Raw genomic sequence first — 25,701 nt, forward strand, 5'->3', positions numbered from 1 at the left:
GAATGCCCCAACCTCTTTGTACAGGTGTTGAATGCCCCAGCCTCTTTGTACAGGTGTTGAATGTGTACGCACCAGGCACTGACCATGCATCAGGCGCTGAGCGTGTTCCATACAGGCCCACAGGTGTCCGCCTCTTTGAACAGTTGTTAAATGCGCCAGCTTCTTTGTACAGGTGTTGAATGTGCAAGCACCAGGCACTGACCATGCACCAGGTGCTGACTGTGTTCCATACAGGCCCACAGGTGTCCGCCTCTTTGAACAGTTGTTGAATGCGCCAGCCTCTTTGAACAGGTGTTGAATGCCCCAGCCTCTTTGTACAGGTGTTGAATGTGCACGCACCAGGCACTGACCATGCATCAGGCGCTGAGCGTGTTCCATACAGGCCCACAGGTGTCCGCCTCTTTGAACAGCTGTTAAATGCGCCAGCCTCTTTGTACAGGTGTTGAATGTGCACGCACCAGGCACTTACCATGCACCAGGTGCTGACTGTGTTCCATTCAGGCCCACAGGTGTCCGCCTCTTTGAACAGTTGTTGAATGCGCCAGCCTCTTTGAACAGGTGTTGAATGACCCAGCCTCTTTGTACAGGTGTTGAATGCCCCAGCCTCTTTGTACAGGTGTTGAATGTGTACGCACCAGGCACTGACCATGCATCAGGCGCTGAGCGTGTTCCATACAGGCCCACGGGTGTCCGCCTCTTTGAACAGCTGTTAAATGCGCCAGCCTCTTTGTACAGGTGTTGAATGTGCACGCACCAGGCACTGACCATGCATCAGGTGCTGACCGTGTTCCATACAGGCCCACAGGTGTCCGCCTCTTTGAACAGTTGTTGAATGCGCCAGCCTCTTTGAACAGGTGTTGAATGACCCAGCCTCTTTGTACAGGTGTTGAATGCCCCAGCCTCTTTGTACAGGTGTTGAATGTGCACGCACCAGGCACTGACCATGCATCAGGCGCTGAGCGTGTTCCATACAGGCCCACAGGTGTCCGCCTCTTTGAACAGCTGTTTAATGCTCCAGCCTCTTTGTACAGGTGTTGAATGTGCACGCACCAGGCACTGACCATGCACCAGGTGCTGACCGTGTTCCATACAGGCCCACAGGTGTCCGCCTCTTTGTACAGGTGTTGAATGTGCACGCACCAGGCACTGACCATGCACCAGGTGCTGACCGTGTTCCATACAGGCCCACAGGTGTCCGCCTCTTTGAACAGCTGTTAAATGCGCCAGCCTCTTTGTACAGGTGTTGAATGTGCACGCACCAGGCACTTACCATGCACCAGGTGCTGACCGTGTTCCATACAGGCCCACAGGTGTCCGCCTCTTTGAACAGTTGTTGAATGCGCCAACCTCTTTGAACAGGTGGTAAATGCGCCAGCCTCTTTGTACAGGTGTTGAATGTGCACGCACCAGGCACTGACCATGCATCAGGTGCTGACCGTGTTCCATACAGGCCCACAGGTGTCCGCCTCTTTGAACAGTTGTTGAATGCGCCAGCCTCTTTGAACAGGTGTTGAATGACCCAGCCTCTTTGTACAGGTGTTGAATGCCCCAGCCTCTTTGTACAGGTGTTGAATGTGCACGCACCAGGCACTGACCATGCATCAGGCGCTGAGCGTGTTCCATACAGGCCCACAGGTGTCCGCCTCTTTGAACAGCTGTTTAATGCGCCAGCCTCTTTGTACAGGTGTTGAATGTGCACGCACCAGGCACTGACCATGCACCAGGTGCTGACCGTGTTCCATACAGGCCCACAGGTGTCCGCCTCTTTGTACAGGTGTTGAATGTGCACGCACCAGGCACTGACCATGCACCAGGTGCTGACTGTGTTCCATACAGGCCCACAGGTGTCCGCCTCTTTGAACAGCTGTTAAATGCGCCAGCCTCTTTGTACAGGTGTTGAATGTGCACGCACCAGGCACTGACCATGCACCAGGTGCTGACCGTGTTCCATACAGGCCCACAGGTGTCCGCCTCTTTGAACAGTTGTTGAATGCGCCAACCTCTTTGAACAGGTGGTAAATGCGCCAGCCTCTTTGTACAGGTGTTGAATGTGCACGCACCAGGCACTGACCATGCATCAGGTGCTGACCGTGTTCCATACAGGCCCACAGGTGTCCGCCTCTTTGAACAGTTGTTGAATGCGCCAGCCTCTTTGAACAGGTGTTGAATGACCCAGCCTCTTTGTACAGGTGTTGAATGCCCCAGCCTCTTTGTACAGGTGTTGAATGTGTACGCACCAGGCACTGACCATGCATCAGGCGCTGAGCGTGTTCCATACAGGCCCACGGGTGTCCGCCTCTTTGAACAGCTGTTAAATGCGCCAGCCTCTTTGTACAGGTGTTGAATGTGCACGCACCAGGCACTGACCATGCATCAGGTGCTGACCGTGTTCCATACAGGCCCACAGGTGTCCGCCTCTTTGAACAGTTGTTGAATGCGCCAGCCTCTTTGAACAGGTGTTGAATGACCCAGCCTCTTTGTACAGGTGTTGAATGCCCCAGCCTCTTTGTACAGGTGTTGAATGTGCACGCACCAGGCACTGACCATGCATCAGGCGCTGAGCGTGTTCCATACAGGCCCACGGGTGTCCGCCTCTTTGAACAGCTGTTAAATGCGCCAGCCTCTTTGTACAGGTGTTGAATGTGCACGCACCAGGCACTGACCATGCATCAGGTGCTGACCGTGTTCCATACAGGCCCACAGGTGTCCGCCTCTTTGAACAGTTGTTGAATGCGCCAGCCTCTTTGAACAGGTGTTGAATGACCCAGCCTCTTTGTACAGGTGTTGAATGCCCCAGCCTCTTTGTACAGGTGTTGAATGTGCACGCACCAGGCACTGACCATGCATCAGGCGCTGAGCGTGTTCCATACAGGCCCACAGGTGTCCGCCTCTTTGAACAGCTGTTTAATGCGCCAGCCTCTTTGTACAGGTGTTGAATGTGCACGCACCAGGCACTGACCATGCACCAGGTGCTGACCGTGTTCCATACAGGCCCACAGGTGTCCGCCTCTTTGAACAGGTGTTGAATGCGCACGCACCAGGCGCTGTGCAGTCCTTGCCTCGGCGCTGCACCTGTTCAAAGCACACTTTAGAGGTGCCTGCCGCCGCCTTGTGATGCGTGGAAACTCTTCTCCGGGCCTTAGACTGAGCCCCCACCGGTTCTTGTCTGAGTGCTGCAGGAGCTCCATGGGTGGCCCCCCGCCCCCTCTTTTAATGAGGTGCTGCTCCGCAGGCTCATATCCCGCGCCCCCACTGCACCGAGGTCCCGTTTCACCGGCGCACACAGGAGCCAAAACCTCCCAAAATAGACTTTCGGAGGCGCTTCGGGGTGTATTGGAATGTCTTTCAAAAGCAAGAGTCTTTCCTGGAAATGAAAGCGCAGGGGGGCTCTGCAGACCCATGAATCAGTCGTAATGTGCGTGCATTCTTCATTGACGCGTTGACGTTATTACCTAATAATGACTTTCAGTAGCGCCTAGAGGAAGATGAACGCTGCTTACAGCACAGAGAGAAATGGAGAGACTGTGTAAATATGGGACACAATTTAACTCTAATTCTGCTGTGGTGGAGTGTGTTTGTGTGCGTGTTCGTCCGTGTGTGTCTGTGTGTGTGCGGGGTGGGGGAGAACGGGGGGGGGGGGAGGGGGGGTTCGACGGAATGTGCACTACTTGGCAGCCCGATGCTATTTGCAGATGGGCTGGGTGGGATTGGGACAAAAGATCGGCCCGCCACCAAATAAACAAGCATTTGCAATGCAATAGGTCTCGCATTTTCGCGAGTTTAAGCTATTGGCATTGTAAATGAAAATGCCTTTTATTTATGTTTTAAAACACAAAAATAATAGGCATTGTCATTTGCAATGCCAATAGCTTAAACTCGCGGAAATGCGAGACCTATTGCATTGCAAATGCTTGTTTTAAAATACTGAGCGGCCTTCATTAGCACAGGCTGGGTCAATGACGTGCAGAGAGTGGCACTGTTGATCAAGTGGTGCACTATGTATGTCGCCCATTCGCGTTGAACCAAATCCCTCCTAATCCACCTTATCATTGGAAGTGTCACACTTTAATGTTACAATCCCAAGCAATGGCTCAGTGAGGAAGGCAGGTGTGGTGGACGTTTTCACAGGAGCCTTGGAAGCGATGGCTGTGCTTTCCGTCTCCAGGCTGCCGGCCATCTTACTCTAAATAGAGCCTTCTGCGACAATCTCTTTTCTGCGGCTCGTGGGAGGCAACAGGGCAGAGTGCGTTGTGCATCAACAGTCTCTTTTCTGCGGCTCTTGGGAGGTAGCAGGGCCCCGTGCGTTGAGCCTTGACTGGGGAGCGCCAATGGTGATGAGGCACCAGGGCCCCATGCGTTGAGCCTTGACTGGGGGCGCCAATGGTGATGAGGCAGCAGGGCACCGTGCGTTGAGCCTTGACTGGGGGCGCCAATGGTGATGAGGCAGCAGGGCCCCATGCGTTGAGCCTTGACTGGGGGCGCCAATGGTGATGAGGCAGCAGGGCCCCATGCGTTGAGCCTTGACTGGGGAGCGCCAATGGTGATGAGGCAGCAGGGCCCCATGCGTTGAGCCTTGACTGGGGGCGCCAATGGTGATGAGGCAGCAGGGCACCGTGCGTTGAGCCTTGACTGGGGAGCGCCATTGGTGATGAGGCAGCAGGGCCCCGTGCGTTGAGCCTTGACTGGGGAGGCGCCATTGGTGATAAGGCAGCAGGGCCCCGTGCGTTGAGCCTTGACTGGGGGACGCCAATGGTGATGAGGCAGCAGGGCCCCGTGCGTTGAGCTATAACTGGGGGCGCCAATGGTGATGAGGCAGCAGGGCCCCGTGCGTTGAGCTATGACTGGGGGCGCCAATGGTGATGAGGCAGCAGGGCCCCATGCGTTGAGCCTTGACTGGGGAGCGCCATTGGTGATGAGGGAGCAGGGCCCCGTCCATTGAGCCTTGACTGGGGAGCGCCATTGGTGATGAGGCAGCAGGGCCCCATGCGTTGAGCTATGACTGGGGGCGCCAATGGTGATGAGGCAGCAGGGCACTTTGTGTTGAGCCTTGACTGGGGAGCGCCAATGGTGATGAGGCAGCAGGGCACCGTGCGTTGAGCCTTGACTGGGGAGCGCCAATGGTGATGAGGCAGCAGGGCACTTTGTGTTGAGCCTTGACTGGGGAGCGCCAATGGTGATGAGGCAGCAGGGCACCGTGCGTTGAGCCTTGACTGGGGAGCGCCATTGGTGATGAGGCAGCAGGGCACCGTGTGTTGAGCCTTGACTGGGGGGCGCCAATGGTGATGAGGCAGCAGGGCCCCGTGCGTTGAGCCTTGACTGGGGGGCGCAATTGGTGATGAGGCAACAGGGCACCGTGCGTTGAGCCTTGACTGGGGAGCGCCATTGGTGATGAGGCAGCAGGGCACTGTGTGTTGAGCCTTGACTGGGGGGCGCCAATGGTGATGAGGCAGCAGGGCCCCGTGCGTTGAGCCTTGACTGGGGGGCGCAATTGGTGATGAGGCAACAGGGCACCGTGCGTTGAGCCTTGACTGGGGAGCGCCATTGGTGATGAGGCAGCAGGGCACCGTGTGTTGAGCCTTGACTGGGGAGCGCCAATGGTGATGAGGCAGCAGGGCACCGTGTGTTGAGCTATGACTGGGGGCGCCAATGGTGATGAGTTAGCAGGGCCCCGTGCGTTGAGCTATGACTGGGAGCGCCAATGGTGATGAGGCAGCAGGGCCCCGTGCGTTGAGCCTTGACTGGGGAACGCCATTGGGGATGAGGCAGCAGGGCACCATGTGTTGAGCCTTGACTGGGGAGCGCCAATGGTGATGTCTCACAAATATTCCCCAATAATAAAAAGACACAGCGGTGGCATCCAGGAATCCAACATTTCCAGGTTCCTGTACATGTAAAAAAAAAAAGAAAACACGACAGACTGCTTTTCAGGCCCACTTGAACCAGATGTGTGTGAATGTTGCTCCTCTCTGAGACCAGCCCTTCACGAAACGCCCTTACAGCAGTATTACTAGAATGTGGGAGACTCCCTTCTAGGACCTGCATTTCACCACTCACTGGGACACTGGCCCAGATGAATGGGCAAGTAAGCGATGAGGGGCCGTGGCCCTGCGCACCGAGACAGCCTTCGAGCCCTTTCTTTGGGCCAAATGCCCTCCCTAGACTTTTCTCTCCACAGAAAGACCAAGATTAAGTATTTGAATATGGCCTTGCCTGGCAGCGAGCGCGCGACCAGTGACGTCGCTGGTGTCACTCACTCACTCTGGCAGTCAGTCAGACTCCACAGAAGCCGATGGTATCAGAGTCTTGCAGCGTGAGTAGCCTCCTTCAAATTTAATTCTTTGATGCCACAGGTTCTGGCAGCGGCTGAGGCTCCACACCAGTCGATGATAACAGAGTGCAGTGTCCCTGAAGCGGGCGCCGCGCTCCGAATTAAATTTTAAAAAAAAGAGTGCGTGTCCCTGAAGGGCGCCACGCTCAATTTCAAACTTTTAAAAATAAAATGTAAACTGATTGCAGTGTCCCTAAAGCGGGCACCGCGCTCAGCATGCACATACAACCAAAAAAGCAGCCGAAATTGTCAATAAAGTAAATAGTGCTCACCCACTACATAAAGCCGTGTTAGGAGCAAAGTACAAGGTCCAGTCTTCATGGGCGGTAACAAATGGGGACAGGGCGGGACCAAGGCGGGACTAACATGTCTCATAATGAATTGGAAGCCAGCGTTTACCAAGGACAATGACACAGAGCCAATTCCAAATATGGGCGGAGAGTGGACGAGGCTTCCACACATACCCTACTACAGCAGTTCGTCAAGACGATCGGCACAGGGTATTGACCCAGACCCGTCTTTCTTGCTGTTAAAAGTTCAGCGTTTATTGTATTCTGATTGAGGACCGTTGTACTGTATCAGAAGGGTATTGTTCTTTGATCCTCTGAACAATTAATAAGCCTTGAGAAAGCTCTAGTCTCATTGACCACTGAGGGCAAAACACGTGTCGGCTGTTGCACCGCCAGAGTATAAAAAAAATTACTTCTGGAACAACAAGGATGTAACCAATAAATAAGTTTTTTAAAGACAACACAAGACATTTGCCTTATTCTAACAATATTAAGAACCTAAAAAGGAAATAATCCGTATGTCTGAAATCATCTGTATTATTTAAAGAGGAGCATATGCTCAAACCCTCACTGCACAGTTACAGATACGAGGCTGGAAAGGTCCAGTGCCTCGAGCCAAGCTCCTCCATTGACTGTTTACATATGCAGGCAATTTCATCCAGGACCAGGATCCCTGGACCTTCTCTGCACCTTTGAATACCCTACTACAGCATGCTTCGCAGAGCGTAGAGCACATGCGCGCTGCGGCTAGGCTCGACCTAAATTAGCGAAGCACATTGTTAAAACAAGCATTGGAAATGTAGTTAGTCTCGCATTTGTTTGATTTAGAGCTATTGGCATTGTAAATGGTAATGTCTTTTACCTATGTGTTATGGAGTTTTTATGTGGTGTGTAGAGGAATTATGTGGGTTGGATGGCATTAGTTAGTTGTGGAATTGTGTGGCGTGGAATTGTGTGGTTGGAGTGGATTTGTGCTGTGAAATTACGTGGCATGGTGTGGTGAAATTATGTGCAAAGTAATTATGTGGTATTGGGTGTACTTTAATTATGTGGCGTGGGATCGTGTGTCATGGAGTGTAATTATGTGGAATGGTATTTTGTGTTGTGGAGTGGTATGTAGTGCAGTTTAATTTTGTGGTGTGCTGTTTAATTTTGTGACTCGATGTGTAATTTTGTGGTGTGGATTGGATGTATGTGGTGTGTTTTGTAATTGTGTTGATTTGTATTCTGTGGTTTGGTGTCGCATTATGTGGTGTGGTTTGGAAATGTGTGGAGTTGGAGTGTGTGGCGTGGAACAGTGTTGCTAGCTTTGCGTTTGAGAGGTATTGGCATTGTCATTGTTAATGTGTTTTAACCATGTGTTATGGAGTAGATTAGATGTATGTTGTGTGGATTGGAATTATGTGGGTTGGATTGGAATTGTTTGTTGTGTCATAGTGTGTTAGTATGGTTTGGGATTGTGGGGTGTTGAGTGGAGTTGTGTGTAGTGGGATTATGTGCCATGGAATTATGTAGATAAAAATGATGTGGCATGGAGTGTATTTGAATTATGTGGAGTGTGATTGCGTGTCATGGAGTGGCATTTAGTGGAGTGGAATTTTGTGATCGTAAATTTCGTACCAGGAAGTGGAATTATGTGTTGTGAATAGGATATATGTGGGGTGTTGTGGAATTATGTGGTTTGGTGTAGTTATGTGGTGTGGAATGGAATTTTGTGGAGCTGAATTGTGTGGCTATGTGACTATGTGGAGTTGAGTGAAATTAAGTTGAGTGTAATTATGTGGTATGGTGTGGAGTGTATGTGAATTTATGCGGGGTGTATTTATGTGGTTTTGAGTAGAGTGGAGTTGAATTGTGTAGTTGAGTGATATTATGTGGAGTGTAAATATGTTGCATGGTGTTATACCGTGGTCTGGTTGAATGATGGTTGTATTGTCTACGTCGCCGGCATCCAAGTCAATGCCTATAATAATCTGCTCAAGAAGGCCGACTGCGGTACTGGTCGCCACCCAGAGTTAAAAGACAGTCATAAGAACATACAGCAAATTATGAAAGGAACAAATGGAAACATAAAGTCTGGAGTATTGATATTCCGTGTGAATGAATGGGATTGCTCCTGTTATTACACTATTTTCAAGGGAAGGCAGACGGCTGCCAGCCGTATGGTAAGTGACAAAATCATGTGCTTCAAGTGTCAGCACCAGTTATCACTCAGAAATCACCTTTAAATCTATTTTGGCAATTCAACCATTGTTCTGCAAGTCTCAGCTGTCACGCGTATCACGGATGGCAGTGATAATGAGGTTTATGGGGGATCTCCTTATAGCCCGCAAATTTGCGGGGTATTATGCCAACCTGTATGCCCAATTCAATACTCCTGAACTGTCCGACTTCACTCCATTCCTTCCTACCCGCAGAGAGCCCTTCAGGAGACTGCTGTCCTGGTGAAGGGACCGGGCCAGGCTCCGGCTCAGCTTCACTGTTGTGTGAACCCCTGTGCAACACTTCGGCGTCAACTTTTCAATCCAAGGTTCTTAGTGTCTGTTCCTCCTTTCAAAATGCGGACTCTCGTCCTAATGTCAATGGTACTCCCCACTGTCTGAAGACCCTAAGACGTCTCTATCCCATAGTGACCACACCGTCATCCGCTTCATTCAACACGCATGCACAGACGTCACCCAAGGATTACACTGACACTTTCATTGTGGGTGAAGAACTGCTGCAGGTTTATTTCATACAACATAAGTATGACGATAAATGGGTTATCTTACGGGCGATCCAGGGCAAGCAGCCCCTCGCTGCTCCGCCCGCCTGGTGAGCCAGCACGCACGGTGGGTCGATGCCCGGCAGTGCGGCACATATTTATTTTCAGATCATCCACTGGGTCACGTGATCTGTCTCCTACTCCCGCCCCTTCTGACAGGGGCGGAGCGTGTTGTGGCACACCCCCGGTTGGTCAGGCCCCCCAACCGCCCGAAGGACTAACGGGGCGCCGTCGCGGTCTTCCCAGAACCCCCTTCGGCTCCTGGACCTTGGCTCGGGCACCCTTACTGTGCCGGACAGGGGTACCCTTACTGTACCGCCTGTCGCAGAGGTACCCTTACTGTACCCGTCTGCCTGAAGCAGAGGAGGAACTGGGCGAGAGGGACGCCTATGTAGGGGGGGGCTAGCCTCGCCCCCCCTAACGGCCCGCCTCCACCTGCACACTCATTGGGAGATCTCCTCCCTGGGCGCGGCCTCGCACGCGAGGCAGAAGGAGGGGGAAGGCTGCGACGGGCGGCCACTAGAAAGCTGCCCTGCTGATGTCCCACTGCGTGGGACGCGGGCAGCGGCATTCACTCCACTCGCCACCGAACAAGCTAACAATATGTTGGTCCGTACCAAATCTGGCTCCCCGGATCACCCCTGCCCCCAAGAACTTCGCACCTCGCATCTGAGACTAGAGCAACTCAGCTCACCCTCATTTTCAATGTAATGGGAGTTATGTTCAAAGCCCTATGCATTACATACAGGGCACCTCATGATTCAGGCCCGGCCGCCTCATCCAATGGTACACCCCCCCTGCCTCATCTCTACAGTCGGCATCCTTAATGACGATCACGATTCCCAAATTTAAAAAAGGCCCCGTGGGGCGTCAGGAGTTCTGTGACAGGCACAGCAAAATTATGGAACTTTTGGCCCCTTGCTTTGAAAAAATCTCCCAGTCTCGTTCATTTTAGAAAGGTACTAAACACGTGTCTCTTTAATCGATAATTAGTCCCATCCACTCTGATACCTTTCCTCCTCCTTCCTCTTCAAGGTAGCGCCAAGGCACCGACCAGGCATTTGAGCGCTTCTAAACCCATTAACATAACAAGTAAGTTGTTGTTTAGGAAGTAACCATATCTATCTAGAATCTTTTGAGAGCTTTACCCCAGAGGCGGCTTGTCCTCCAAAACTCGAAGGGCCCTCCATTACCAGCTATCTCTAAACCTGAGTCTACATCTGGTTTTAAGCCCATGTCACATGATTTGTAAACTGTATTCTGCACCCTAGATAAAACAGGTGACATCATGTCCTTTCTCTCTGTTCCCAGATGATCGCGCGCCTAAAGAAGGAGATCCAGGCGCTGAAGGATGAGCTAGCGATGGTCACCGGGGAGCAGCGAACGGAGGAGCTCGCGCCGGAAGAGCTGCTGAAGTAAGTCTCGTCTTCTCTTGCACGCTCCAGCATACACAGTAAACATCCAACCCCTTGATGTTTGCAATAACAGTTGAGTGGTGTAACACAGAATGATGGCCCCCCCCCCCCAGAATATGATGAGGGCCCGCCAAGCCTCGCATATCTCACAGACATTCATTGGCCTGGACATGCTCAGACTCTTAAGCCTGAGAGCCCGCATGGGCCACCCTAGCCTGGCAGCTGGATGCGGCCTCGCCAGCTGTAGGTCCCTCCCAGATGACTCCCTTTCTCATTCCAGAACCCGCTATTGTACTTATCTGGGACTTGCGCTGGAACAGTCGGGCTGTTGGTGGGACTCGCGTTGTGGACGCTTGTTGTCTGGCCTGCCGCTCCCTCCTGCCGTCGCTGCTGCTGGGGTTTCTAGTGACTGCCGAGTGGGGGGAGCAGGACCACAACTCCCAGAATCCCCGGACCGGTTCCCGCCCCCACACACGCCCACTTCTGTGCCCGGAGGCGCCAAGTACAAGCAGGCTTCCTCCGCGTAGCGGGACGCGCACTGGCGGCGCCGGGCTAAGCCCGGGCAAAGGGCGGGCCCTCTTAGGCCCTCAGAGGCCAGAGGAGGTTGGGTTGGGTCAACCTCTTTTCATTTTGTGGTATTATATTGTCCATTTGATTTGCAAGGGTGGAGTGGGAAAGTTCACTTTCTGATTTCGATTGTTTTCTAACAAAAGGGAGACTTTACTTTTCACTATTAACCTTTTAGCATGGCCAAAGTTAAGACCAAAACAAGCATTAGGGTGGCGGCCATGGGGACTCTTGATGGTTATTTGAAACAGGTAGAAACGGCGGTTGCAAGGGAGATAGATATAGTAGAGCGCAGATTGTCTTTGGATCCTATCAGACAAACAATTTCTCCGTCCTTAACGACCCCTATTGATGTTCCATCGGATTGTTCGCACCCCTATATGATTCCTAATGGATCAGTGGCAGCTGAGAGTCTCACGATATCTCCCGCCCCTTCATTAGTGACTAGTGTAGCCCCTTCCCCCCCATGGCCATATGTACCAGGCAGTTGAGGGCTGGATCACCCACGGCAATTAATCGCAGTAAAACAGCCCCAGGGAAAAGGAAGGCTAAGAACATCCCACATGGTAGTCGGAAACAGGCAAAACAGCCAAGAAATAGTAAGTCCGCTTTTGGGTTGGAGTTACTCCAACCCAAACTCCAATGAAGTTACTGTTTCACATATAGACAATAAAGATGAGGATAAGGGGGAGGGAAGTAATGATTGCATTAACTTAGTTACTGAGCACAGTAGCGAGGGAAGTATGTTAGATCTTGCTAAGATTCTGGACGTACGTCTCAGGTCATTTACTTCGCCCCTAATGGCTAAGCTGGAACGAATAGAAGATCGACTCAAGGCAATTGAAAAACATCTTAATACCAAAGTTCCAGAGATGGGGCCAAGCACTTCGGCAGCTCACTCATTATGTGTAGCTACAGCCTCAGTTAACAACTTGTTGGACTCTATAATCACCCCTTTCCAACAACCGGTATCGGTACCCTTAGCGACTTGCCAGGGGGTAGGATTAAGTATTCCGCCTTTAATGCCAAAAGTCACTGGAGCTACCCAGGGAGTGAAACAGGGTCCTCGGAGCCCAGTGGGGAGGCTAAGTCCTCTAACACAGTCCCCTAAGAGAGAATTGCCGTTACATCTACCGGCAGAGGCTTGTCCTTATACAATAATACTCGCAAATGTTCCTAAAATTGAGGGTGGTAGAAATGAACATTGGACCTCTCTAAAAAAACAAGGCCCTCCATTACTTATCCAATAAAACAGTTTTGGGACAACATTTGGATAACAATTTCATGATGATTAGAAGGGTGCCGTGGGTGGGTAAGACCAAGAAAAGCTTAGACGGCGACTGTCGTCATAAGCTTCAGATCCCCCAGGCTGGTTGATGATATACTGAGGCAGGCTGGGTCAGTTAGAATCCAAGGTGAGTATGTAAACATACTCCCTTTGGGGTTCTTGTATCCCCCACATACCATCAGGCCAGTGTACAGTGACCCTTTTAAACGGAGAGCTCCTCATGAATTTACCGTCCCGGTCCTTAATAGATTTGATACCCTCTCTAATTTGGGAGAAAATGAGTGACTAGGGATCCAAGACGATACTTTTTTCCCTGTCACCCCGGTTAGTGTTTCTACCGCACCTATACTAGTAAGAAATGTTTCCCATATAGTTGGGTGCGATCAAGGCCCCAGGGGTACACCCGTAAAGCTGGCAACGTGGAACGTTGCTGGTCTCAAAAACAAAATAGATGACCCAGCATGGAGGGAATTTGTTGGTCTGGGTGACATTATAGGTTTACAAGAAACCTGGGACACAGGGAATATCCTGACATTGGATGGTTATTCCAGCTAGTGTATTCCGGCGGTCCCATCTAATAGGGGGAGGGCGAAGGGTGGCCTGTTCACCCTAATCTCAGCGACCATTCCCGGTACCCATATTCAATTAGATACGGGATCAAGAAATTGTTTAGCAGTACAAATCTCCTTGAGTGGGGTGGGAGATGTTTTAATTATTAATTTTTATAATTCTTATGATAGTCACCCCTACTGATCACCTGGCCATGTTAAATCTTTTTTTGGCAGATTATAAGGAGGTTAATAAAAATGAAAGTTTCATTATAGTTATGGGAGATTTTAATATTCATGGTTGTCCTGATAAATGTTTGTCATTAGATCCACTAGGCCCAGCAGAGCAAGGGGAGACCCACTTTTAACATTCTGCACAGGGAGATCTCCTTGAATTAACTCTGGCGGACAATGGTCTGATGATTCCATCCACGTTGGATGAGGAGATACCCACCTTTAAAGGGAATGGCAGCCACTCAGTGAATGACTATATCTTTGTTAGCTTAGCACTGGGGGATAGGATCTATGGATATCCGCCGGTTTGGTCACATTTTAGCGACCATAACCCAGTGGTCATTAGTGTTTCGGACCTGATCATAAAACCTATGACAGTTAAAAATATAATGGACAAATTTGATATTCGTCCAACAGATCAGGCCCGTAGGATTAGATGGAGCAGAGTCATACCGGGAGACTTTCATACCAACTTAATAAGGAAGGTAGGACCTGCGCTGGACACATGCCAGAATTTGGAAGCAGGGAATGAGGTGGTTTTAGAGGCTTACTCAAAAATGTGTACCCAGGTCTCAGCAGACCTTAGATGTACAGGGAGAGCTAAGGTTCCTGCTGAATTGGGGTGGTTTGACCATAATTGTTTGTCAGCTAATAAAAAACTGAAGGCCGCCCTGAATTGTAAGCCAGTGAATAGGGCCATGGTGGCATTATTAAGGAAAAATTATAACAAAGTGCTGGAAACAAGAAGAAAGAAGATCCGGGAGGATGCCTGGGAGAGTTAACCTCCGTGGATGTGCTCAGGAACAGCGCCAAATTCTGGGCTGTTGTAAACAAACCTTTTTTCTATGAACATTGTAATGACCAATTAGACTGTGGTATTCAGGAACAGTTGTGGTGCACTCATTTTAAGTCAGTCTATGAAGGGGAAAACTCTGAGGAGGGAACACGTTTACCCCTACTTCTGATCCCTATACTTTAACGGTCACTGAAATTGAGGTGGCAGACGCTATCGGGAAGACGACGAGTAATAAGGCTCCGGGCCCCGATGGTGTTCCAGCTGACCTTTTTAAATCCGATCTCAAGACCTGGTCTATAGTTTTAACTAACGTTTTTAATAGGTTATGTATCGTAGGTACTCCGGACACGTGGTCTGAATCTGTTATCATACCCATTTTTAAGAAAGGTAACAGAGGGGATCCCAGTTGTTATCGCCCTATTTCTCTCATTGACTCTGCGGTGAAGGTGCTGGGGCGAGGGGTACTAGGCAGAATAACTGCTTGGCTGGAGGATACAGATACTCTTTCTTGCCTGCAATATGGGTTTAGGAAGGGACGAGGGACTATAGACCAAAGCCTCAACCTCCATCTATTAATTGGAAAATACACCATTGCCAAAAGGGGTACGCTATATTTAGCTTTTATGGACCTTTCATCGGCCTTTGACCGAGTGAATAGGTCCAAACTTTGGGAATTGCTCCTCAAATTGGGCATAGATAAAAACATTGTGTATTTTCTTGCCGACCTACACAGGGACCTTACAGCCACAGTTAGATATGACCGTTTAGGTAACTGCACGGGCAAGATTGGGATCACTAATGGGGTGCGGCAGGGGTGTATTTTAGCCCCCTTGCTTTTTACCCTTTATATCAATGATTTGGGTGCGGTTCTCACGGAGGCGTGCAAAGACATCCCAAGGACTGGCAAGTTTTATATCCCGGCATTATTATATGCGGACGATGCCGCTTTAATAGCACGCACAGCAGTGGGGCTGCAATGTCTCTTAAACTCATTTGCCAATTTTATGAAAGAGCTGGACTTAAGTGTGAACTTTTCGAAATCTCATGTAATGATTGTGGGTAATAAGCCTAAAAGTTTTAAAACTATGCACTGTGAAGGGAATGCTCTATCCAGGGTTTCCAGATTTACAAATTTGACGATAAGTCCACCTGGTTGCCCCAACTAGCTGCTAAACGTAATGCCTTTGCTAGGTCTATTCTAGCTGTTTTGGACTTTGCCCGCAAGTTAGGGGCAAAGCCTCTAGTGGCTGTGTTGAAAACCTATGATGCCAAATGTACCTCAATAGCTATGTATGGAGCTGAACTGTGGGGGTTTAAAAATGTAAAGGCGTTGCGGGTCGCAGAGGATAAGTTTTTGAAATCTCTCTTATCCCTCCCCCAGTCAACATCTGGATATATTGTTCGCCAAGAGCGCGGGGTAGAATATCTTGCAGACCGTTTAGCCTTAGCCCTTCTATTAAAATGGATATCAATATGGTTAAACTCTGATTTAGAGTTGAATCATGAAATTCTTAGGGATTGTTTAGCCCTTGATTATGGTAAAACTATCCCCTGGTTGAACTATATTAAAAAATTAACCATAGAATTGGGTCGTCCAGAACGGTTTGATCACAGCTGCAACCATGCTCTCCTAGCCATGGAGCCGATTTGAGATTGCTGGTCGATAGTTACGGCCCCTGTATCAGCAGAGAGTTGGGGGTGCTTGTGCCAACTTTGATGCAGTCAGAAAATACACCTTGTGCCAGAGGTAGACTCACTCACTAGTCTAGTCCAGTTGTATCATAGTTGGAAGGTCATTGATTTAGTGACTTTAACAGGATAAGATCTGTAAAAATGATTGGAGAGATTCACATTGACAAAAGGTTTTAACAGTGTCGTCTGAGACCTGATTAAAATAAAACAAATGTGTCTACATTTTGTCATACTGCAAACTATCCCACAGTGCACTGGTCTTAGTGGAATCCTACATGGCAAACCCCTTTGGTCCCTGGAGGAGGCTTGTGGCCCAACCAGGTGTGTGTCTATGGAAAGGAGCAGTCCCCGCTCCTCACCCTCACCAAACTGGTTCTGGGACCCGCTGTGCCCCCCACTCGGATGCAGACTGGCTGCTGGCGTTAGTGAGAGGACCCCTCCCCCCCAGGTCTCACTTACACTTGACTCTGAGTGGTCCGGCTTCACCCTGGCCTGTGTAAGTGAACAGCGTCCCTGCTCCCTCTCTAGCCGCCTTTCCTAAGTCAGCATGAGTCCTGTGCCTCACGCCCAGGTCTTACTGCCAGGATGCCCACGCCGTTGGTTCTGCTCTGGGAGCAGTTTTCACACCTCATCAGAGGGGGGGCACTGACCAGGGGGGCAGCTGCAGGCACCCTGCAGGTAAATACCCTACCTGAGCTTCTTTTCCTATATATATATTTTTCAAAAACCCAGCTTTAACATTGAATTGAATGGAGTCAGCAGGTGCCATGAAGCCGTGTAATTATGCCTGAGTATGTGAGGCATTTCAGAACTGCCATGTTTTGACAAATGTTTGCAGATTGTTGGATGAATGAATGAAAAACATGTATGTGGCATTCATGGAATTCTGGCAGGAGCCTGTCCTCTGGACCCTCTTCAGATGCCCCTGCCCCAGAGGATTAACCAGAACAGGCCTCAGTGCCCGTAATATTCACTCGCGCAGGACACTGTCCGTCACATCTCCCTGTCCTGAGGCTCAGTTCGAACCCTGCTGGGCTCCCCACCCTAGCCCCATGGCCCCTGAGCTGGAGGATATTTACTCTCAGGTTCCTGACTTAGAATCGTTTTTAACCTCATGTACCACTCCCTGCAGGTCTTGTGGGTGCCCTGCTGTCCATCTGCTCCCTGCTTCCCTGCAGCCCTTGTGGCTGTCCGTCTACTCCCTGCTTCCCTGCAGCTCTTTTGGGTGCCCTGCTGCCCGTCTGCTCCCCTGCAGCCCATGTGCCTTCCCTGCTGCCCATCGGCTCCCTGCTTCCGTGCAGCCCTTTTGGCTGCCCTGCTGCCCATCGGCTCCCTGCTTCCCTGAAGCCCTTGTGGGGCTCCCTGCAGCCCTTGTGGCTGCCCTGCTGCCCATCAGCTTTCTGCTTCCCTACAGCCCTTGTGGGGCTCCCTGCAGCCCTTGTGGCTGCCCTGCTGCCCATCGGCTCCCTGCTTCCCTGCAGCCCTTGTGGGGCTCCCTGCTTCCCTTGTGGTTGCCCTGCTGCCCATCGACTCCCTGCTTCCCTGAAGCCCTTGTGGGGCTCCCTGCAGCCCTTGTGGCTGCCCTGCTGCCCATCAGCTTTCTGCTTCCCTACAGCCCTTGTGGGGCTCCCTGCAGCCCTTGTGGCTGCCCTGCTGCCCATCGGCTCCCTGCTTCCCTGTAGCCCTTGTGGGGCTCCCTGCTTCCCTTGTGGTTGCCCTGCTGCCCATCGACTCCCTGCTTCCCTGCAGCCCTTGTGGGGCTCCCTGCAGCCCTTGTGGCTGCCCTGCTGCCCATCGGCTTCCTGCGGCCCTTGTGGGACTCCCTGCAGCCCTTGGGGCTGCCCTGCTGCCCATCGACTCCCTACTTCCCTGCAGCCCTTGTGGGGCTCCCTGCAGCCCTTGTGGCTGCCCTGCTGCCCATCGGCTCCCTGCAGCCCTTGTGGGGCTCCCTGCTTCCCTTGTGGTTGCCCTGCTGCCCATCGACTCCCTGCTTCCCTGCAGCCCTTGTGGGGCTCCCTGCAGCCCTTGTGGCTGCCCTGCTGCCCATCGGCTTCCTGCTTCCCTGCAGCCCTTGTGGGGCTCCCTGCAGCCCTTGTGGCTGCCCTGCTGCCCATCGGCTTCCTGCTTCCCTGCAGCCCTTGTGGGGCTCCCTGCAGCCCTTGTGGCTGCCCTGCTGCCCATCGGCTTCCTGCTTCCCTGCAGCCCTTGTTGCTGCCCTGCTGCCCATCGGCTCCCTGCTTCCCTGCAGCCCTTGTGGGGCTCCCTGGAGCCCTTGTGGCTGCCCTGCTGCCCATCGGCTTCCTCCTTCCCTGCAGCCCTTGTTGCTGCCCTGCTGCCCATCGGCTCCCTGCTTCCCTGCAGCCCTTGTGGGGCTCCCTGCAGCCCTTGTGGTTGCCCTGCTGCCCATCGGCTCCCTGCAGCCCTTGTGGCTGCCGTGCTGCCCATGTGCTCTCTGCTTCCCTGAAGCCCTTGTGGCTGCCGTGCTGCCCATGTGCTCCCTGCTTCCCTGCAGCTCTTGTGACTGCCCTGCTGCCCATCTGCTCCCTGCTTCCCTGGAGCCGGTGCTCTGTGCAAGAGCTGATCTAAAGACTGACCTGCTCTCTCGAGGATACACGAATTAAACCCCAAAGTCCCCTAAATGTAGGTTCTTGTCTGTTGAGCTAAGAAGGAGCTTGAAGTTCTGTTTAAGGACCATCGGCCTTAAAGGGGCCCTCGCGTATAGCAGACTCGAAACAAAGACAAGCGCAGCCTTGAAACATTCAAATAACCAAGTTCCAGAAAAGGTGACCCTTTCTGCGGATGGTGCGCAGCGCACAGTGTACAAAAGTGCAGGATTTATTTGTCAATTTTTCGCCTCTCGAGACCGTCTGCGCCGCAAAACCCCAACAGAACCCCCAGATTGAACATGTGAAGGAGTGGGACTGAGAGTTCAAGAAGGTGAGGACTGATCTAAGCATATTCCGGAAGCAAAGGGGAGAAAAAAGCACCAGAAGAGTTTATCACCCTGTGGAGGGAGCGCAGAAACAAAATAAAAATAATAATTTCCTCTGCGTAAACGAATTTGTAGTAATCAGAATAGCGTTGCAGAAACCTATTACTGAAAAATTAAAATGTGTCTTTACAAAGAACAGATGCATTGACATCCAATAGTGTATATAAAAATGCATACCTATTAGGTAATTAAATGTATCTGTATAGCGGCACTGCACTGATATTTGTAGCCGCCTCACACACAGCGTAACAGAATTGACATCCTGCAGACACTCATTTACACAAACACGTGATTATACATGGATTCTGTACAAAAATATGAAAAGGGGCTGGTGGGGCACTTTGGAAAACTTTGCAGTAATTGGATTTCTGTGGGATGCTGTTTCTGTTCTTTTGTACAGCTGACTTCCTGAATCTCAGAGGAGATTTGTTTTGGAGAGGGAATTAATTCGGTCTCATCCAAGCTGTCTGTTTGTGAAAAATACATCTCGTCACCTTACCGTGGGCTTCTACCCAGCCTATCACTTAATATTTGTTTTTATTGTCACTCTCATTTACTTGATTTTTATTTGTCAGCTTGTGTGGGCTTTCCTTGCTCTTCTTGCATTTGCTCCTCCCCTGGAGCATGGCCCAACTACTTGTGCCCTTCCACTGCTTACTCTCCAGGCACTACTTCATTTTTAGGTCTCGCCTGACCCAGCGCATGCGCTGGTCTGGCGAGACTTATTGAGAGGGCTCCAAAAAGTGCTACCAGGCCAGCCTAGAGACACAGTGCATGTGCGCGGGCGCGCGCGTGCCGCATTTACCCCGATTACTTTCACTTTCACGGCCGCTTTGATGTTTGATCGCGATCACTTTCACTTTTGCGGCCCCACGGCCGCTTGGCATAGCCAATAGGTCTGGCTTTTGGGACCTTATAAGTATTTAGTTATGCAACTGTTGCATGGCTAAACACTTATAAGGTCCCAAAGGCGAGACCTATTGGCTATGCCAATGCTTGTTTGATAAAGCACATCAGGAGAGTGCATGTGTTTTCCAGCCATCTCCCTTGTGAACTTGTCTTTCCTCCTCCTGTACACCGTGTTGCTTTCTCTGGCCCAGGCCTGTGTGCTTCTCTCTCGTTCCCTCTATGAAGCGTGTGTCCTCGTGTACTTCTCCCCATGCATTGCTTTTACACCCGTGTGCTTCCCCCTCTGCTCCACGTTGCCGTCTCTCCCCTGTGTGCTTCTCTTCTCCTCACCCCCCTGGCCAGACTGTCAAACGCCAAATGAAGAGATCGCTGCCAGCCCTGGGTTGATGTCAGTGGCATCAGAGAAGCTGCCTTCAAGGCGACTCTTGTGAAGGCGCGAAGAGATTGGTGCGCATCTGCCATGTTTCTGATGGCCAGGCTTCGAGCTTTTTGGTTTTATGATACAAACTCTCAAAGTGGGAATTTGCTTCTGAAAAACAAACAAAAAAGGGCCCCCACACCCTGTGAGGTTTCTTCTAGGGTGTTGGGGTTAGTTTTATGCCGAAAAAAAAAAAAAAAGGACCCTCAATCTGTCCATTCTAAGTAGGGCAGGTGGTCGGACGCCCTTACTTTGATGGTCCCTACTCCTGAAGTAACTTTGATGATCCCTACTCCTTGGAGTCGGTGGAGTAAGGGCCTCCGCTGGCTCCACCGTTGTAAAACTGACTGCCTGCCCTACTCATGCCTAAATGGGCAGACCCAGGGTTGTGCTTTAACTTGACCTCTGTAACCATCTCCAGTCATCTTCATGGAGCCCTGATGAGTACTATGTTGCTGCCCTGGGGTCTCACAGCTGACCCTGGGTTCCCTCGCAGAAGGGTCGGCGGGTCAGAAACAAGGGACCCAACAGTAGATCACACTGCGTGCCTGCTGGAAGTCTTGCAAGACTCTTACAAACCTGTCCTGTAGGGATCCAAGTCTACCCTTTATCTGCTGCTCCCCTAGGACACCCTAGTCATCCGGTAAGACACCAGTGCGCATCATCAACAAGCTCCTAGGAAACAGAAGAGCTTGGAACTGTTGGAATACGTGTTTGTGTCTGCCCTGCAAAGGAATGCTGCTTAGAACTAGACAAAATAAATCCAAAAGTGGGAAAGCTGATAAGGATGAAGAAAGGGGTTTTTGGTTTTTTAAATTCCAGACGGTTTTGTGGTTTTGCTAATCTGTTGGGTCACTGGTCTCTTAACCACAGGAAGAGTCATGGCGACAGGCCCCACTTATTGCAGCGATTACTCACCCCCCTAGCAAGGCATGTGTGGTTTGAGTTCCCTCCCTCGTGGCATGGTGTCAACCAAGGAGGAGAGTCTCAGATCAGGTCATGAGCAGACACACACCTCTAATAAGAGCCAGGCAGGAGAGGCAGAGAGGGGGTGAGGAGAGGGCCAGGGGCTGCTCTTCCAAACCCATCGGTAGTCTTTCAAGAAAATCCAATTACAGGCTTGTTTTGGAAAATAAATTGCATGCTATTCTGGACTCTGCTCATTAAAATGAGACAAACTCAGAACAGGACCATCCTCCATCGGGCCTGCAGAGTTGGCTTTTATTTCCAACATTATGCACATCCACACATGGGGCACGTGCTGGCTGCGTCTCATTGCATGTCATGCGTCTACTGCAGTGGACACAACAACTTCAATTCATGCCTACAGACTAGACACAAGAGCTCCAAGTCTCCTCCTGTTTCTAAAGCGATTCTCTTATCCTCAGTGTAAAAAAATCATTGCAAACAATGAGGAATGCAGAGAAGAAATGAAAGCTTCAAAGAACTCAGACATCAACAGTCCACCCACAGACACAACCCGATGCTGTCCAGCCCAGCCCAGTGCTTGTAGAATAGAGTACTTTACTAGCACAACAAAATGTGCAGTTTACACAATAATGAAATTCAAGGGCAGGGTTCTTCTTCTCACTAGGATCTTTAATCCATGCGGCAGTGTTTGCACCCACTCGGGATTCTGTTCAGAGGTGGTACCCATGCCCTTCTACAGTGATGCCCCCAGCGTATTTACACTCAGTCTGCTAAAACGGGGCACCAAGTGAGAATCTGCTCAGGTGCAGGACTCTACTATTTTTATAAAGTCACAGGCCTAGTTGGGGGTAGGGGGGGGCTGTCTCAGGCTTTCATGCTGGGCCCCTTTTTCCTTGGCAGGGTGAAGCCCTGTTCAGTGTGTGGCAGACCATGCTTGTTGCGATTACACAGGGAGTCCAGGAGCTAGGTCGCTGAGGCTGCCCTGCCTCTTAGATCATGTAGAGTTGCAGCACATCTGGCTGAGATTCCTGGTCAGCCCATGCTCATTGTGGCTGCCTCTGGCATTAGGGGCAGGGCCATGGAGGCATCCTCCCCCCCCCCCCCCCCTCGTGTCACATTGGAGTTGTGGCATGGCAAGTTGAGATCACCTGCCATCTTCTCATGGGTAGTTGCGGCTTTCAGGCCGTTGGGGAGTCTTCACAGGTGGCGGGTCACCCCAGTCACCATCGGCTGCATCTGGCCATCAAGCCCCCGTGGAGATGCTGGATTGCTTCTTTGTGTTGGGGATGGTGTCATGTAGTTTGCCAAATGAACCACACAAGGAGGCCTCTCTCATCATGTGGCGCGCCTATGCAGTACCACACACAAGTCGGCTCCTTCTGGGTGTTCCTTATATCAGCAACATGGCCGACTTCTTCTCCTGGACAGTCTCTCCTTCAGGAACACCAGGCAGTCTCCTTCCCCCTCTGAGCAGGCAGGAGGGCTTCTCGTGCTAGGCACACCCATAGCTCCTCGCAGTTGTGCAGACTTAAGGTAATGGCCCATCACCTCTGGGTGACTGTCAGATAGACGCCAGCTCTAGTTGCACAGCAACTCTGCAGAGGCTTCCATTCCTTGGTTCCCTGAGAACTGTAACAAGGTAAGGTGGCTTGGGTCCCACTTATATACAAATTGTTCTGTGAAGGGTGTGGACCCACTGTCTAAAGTTCTGGAACCAGTTTGGGAGAGAACCCTAACAAATGTCATTTTCTGGCGGTGGCATAGACGCAACATTTATGCCCTGTGATGGCTCCCACAGCAGTAAGTGATGTTGCTGGCTTCAAACAGGAGTATCCAGACTGAGGGCGCAGTGAAGTGTCTGAGTCTCCGCCCTCTCGTCGCAGGAATGCAGGCAGTACACTCCCACTGCTTGGGGACGTGTGTCCCATCCCCATCTTTTGTCATGCTAAACCAAGGGTCACCTAGAATGGATTCCACTGCTCACAGCACTCATACTCACACCACACTGTGGCTCACTAAGAAACATGTGCCATGCATACATGCACTTGACATACAAGTGGCATGTGCAGGAGTGGGGTTGTCACATCCCAGCAGAACTATCCACAAGTGAGCTGGTGGAATAAACTCCTCTAAGTCACACAAAAAATGCTCTGCCCAGAACTATAAATCCTCGAAAATGGGTATACTGGCACCACCGCTGTATCTCATCAACTCACAATTTGATATGTTGCTACAGACTGTGCCCTTTTAGGTCCATCACCACCAGACTCAACTTCCAGGAAGGAATGAAAGACATTGCATCCTGGATGAGCAGCAGCTGCCTGAAGCTCATTTCGGAGAAGACAGAGGTCCTCGTCCTCGGACCCTCCCCCTCTGAATGGGACAACTCTGGGTAGCCCACCGCCCTCGGCAACCCTCCCACCCCCATGGACCATGCCTGAAACCTCGAGATCATACTCAGCTCCTCCCTCTCCATGACTCGACATGTCAACGCCGTTGCCTCAACCTGCTTCACCACCCTCTGCATCCTCCGAAAGACCTTCAAATGGATTCCCCCCGAATTAAGGAAGACTGTCACCAATGCACTCAGCAGTAGGCTGGACTACGGAAATGCCCTCTATGCTGGGATCATCAAGTCTCTGCTCCGCAAACTCCAGACCATACAGAACACCGCAGCCAGACTCGTCCTCGGCATCCCTCCACATGAACACATCACTCAGCACCCGAGTACCCTCCACTGTCTCCCTATCGAGTAAAGAGTGACTTTCAAGATACTCACCCATGCCTACAAATGCCTTCACAACACCAGACCCCAGTATCTCCTTCCACGTACCTAAGAGGAACCTCCGATCCGCTGACCTCGCCGAACCCTACTTATCCCAGAGCAAGAACAGGTGGAAGAACCTTCTCCTATATTGCTGCCAAGACCTGGAATGAGCTGCCGATTAAAATCAGAAGTGCCCCCACCCTGCACATCTTCAGGAAGACCCTCAAGACCTGGCTATGCAAGTGACCGGAGCACTCATAACCAGAAGGCTGGACTACGGAAACGCCCTCTTCACCGGGATCAACAAGTCTCTGCTCCGGAAACTCCAGACCATACCGAACACCGCAGCCAGACTTGTCCTCGGCATACCCCGACACGAACACATCACCCAGCACCTGCGCAACCTCCACTGGCTCTCCATCGAGAAAAGAGTGGCTTTCAAGATACTCACCCATGCCTACAAATGCCTCCACAACACCGGACCCCAATACCTCAACAACAGAATCTCCTTCCACGTTCCCAAGGGGAACCTCCAATCCGCCAACTTCGTCCTCGCCGAACCCCCGCGTATCCGCAGTGCAAGAACGGGAGGAAGAACCTTCTCCTACATCGCTGCCATGACCTGGAATGAGCTGCCGATTAACACCAGACGCGTCCCCACCCTGCACATCTTCAGGAAGACCCTCAAGACCTGGCTCTTCAACTGACCGGAGCGGCTCTCCCGCGCGCCTTCAGACCCTCTCGGGCGAGTAGCGCACTTAAAACTCCCTTGATTGATTGATTGAGGTTGTACAACAGGCTCTGGACCTTGGCTTTACCATGGACAAGCAAAGCTTCAGGGTACATGCTTTGATATCTTGCTGGCTGGGCTGAACAAAAAGTCAGGCTGCCAGATTCACATGCAGTTGAGCACTCATGGCAGGGTTGCACGTTTGTATGCCATGTAGGGGACTAACCCAGCTCTACTGTAAGCATAATTGTATACTATACTCTGTTCTGCTGTGGGCAGTTCTATCCCGGGGGACACTTGTAAGATGCTGCACTCTAACCACACTGGTGAGCAGCTCTGTTCAAAGAATACTTGCGTACCACACAGTTCTGGGCATACTGGTGGACAGTTCTGTTGCAAGAATACATATCAACAGCTCTGTTCTAAACATTCTTATGTACAGCTCTGTTCTAAGAATACGTGTGTACAGCTCAGTTCTGGGCACACTTGAGGATACTTCTGTTGTAAGAATACACGTCAACAGCTCTGTTCTTAACATACTTATGAACAGCTCTCTTCCAAGACTACTTACTTGTGTAAGGCTCAGTTCTAGGCATACTGATGGACAGCTCTGTTCTAGGCATATTGATGGACAGCTATGTTCTAGGCATACTGATGGACAGCTCTGTTCTAGGCATACTGATGTACAGCTCTGTTCTAGGCATACTGGTTGACAGCCGCGTTCTATGCATAATTGTGGACAGTTCCCTTTAGGCAGACTTGTGAACAACTCTGCTCTGTTTTAAGCATAATGGTGGAGAGTTCTATTCTAGGTACACTTTAGAGTTGCTCAGCTCTAAACATACTAATTGACATCTCAGTTGTAAGCATACTGATGAGAAAGCTTTGTTCTACGCACACTTGTCAATAGCTGTACTCTCAGCATACTTGTAGGCAGCTCTGCTCTAGGCATACTGTGCTACTCAGTTCTATTCTAGACACATGTGAGCAGTTCTAGTTTAAGCAAACTGGTGGACAGCTCTTCTGAAGTAAT

General features: G+C 51.0%; 1 protein-coding gene across 1 annotated transcript in view; it reads left to right on the forward strand.

The window, feature by feature from the left end:
• Positions 1–25,701, forward strand: part of KIF6 (kinesin family member 6) — a 1,720,339-nt gene that overhangs the window by 702,933 nt on the left and 991,705 nt on the right. The window contains exon 10 of the mRNA XM_085610234.1: positions 10,694–10,797. Within this exon, the coding sequence (XP_085466360.1) occupies positions 10,694–10,797 (104 nt within the window). The remainder of the gene's footprint in view (positions 1–10,693; positions 10,798–25,701) is intronic.

The sequence above is a fragment of the Triturus cristatus genome, chromosome 6 (assembly GCF_964204655.1).
Source record: "Triturus cristatus chromosome 6, aTriCri1.1, whole genome shotgun sequence".
Classification (NCBI taxonomy): Eukaryota; Metazoa; Chordata; class Amphibia; order Caudata; family Salamandridae; genus Triturus; species Triturus cristatus.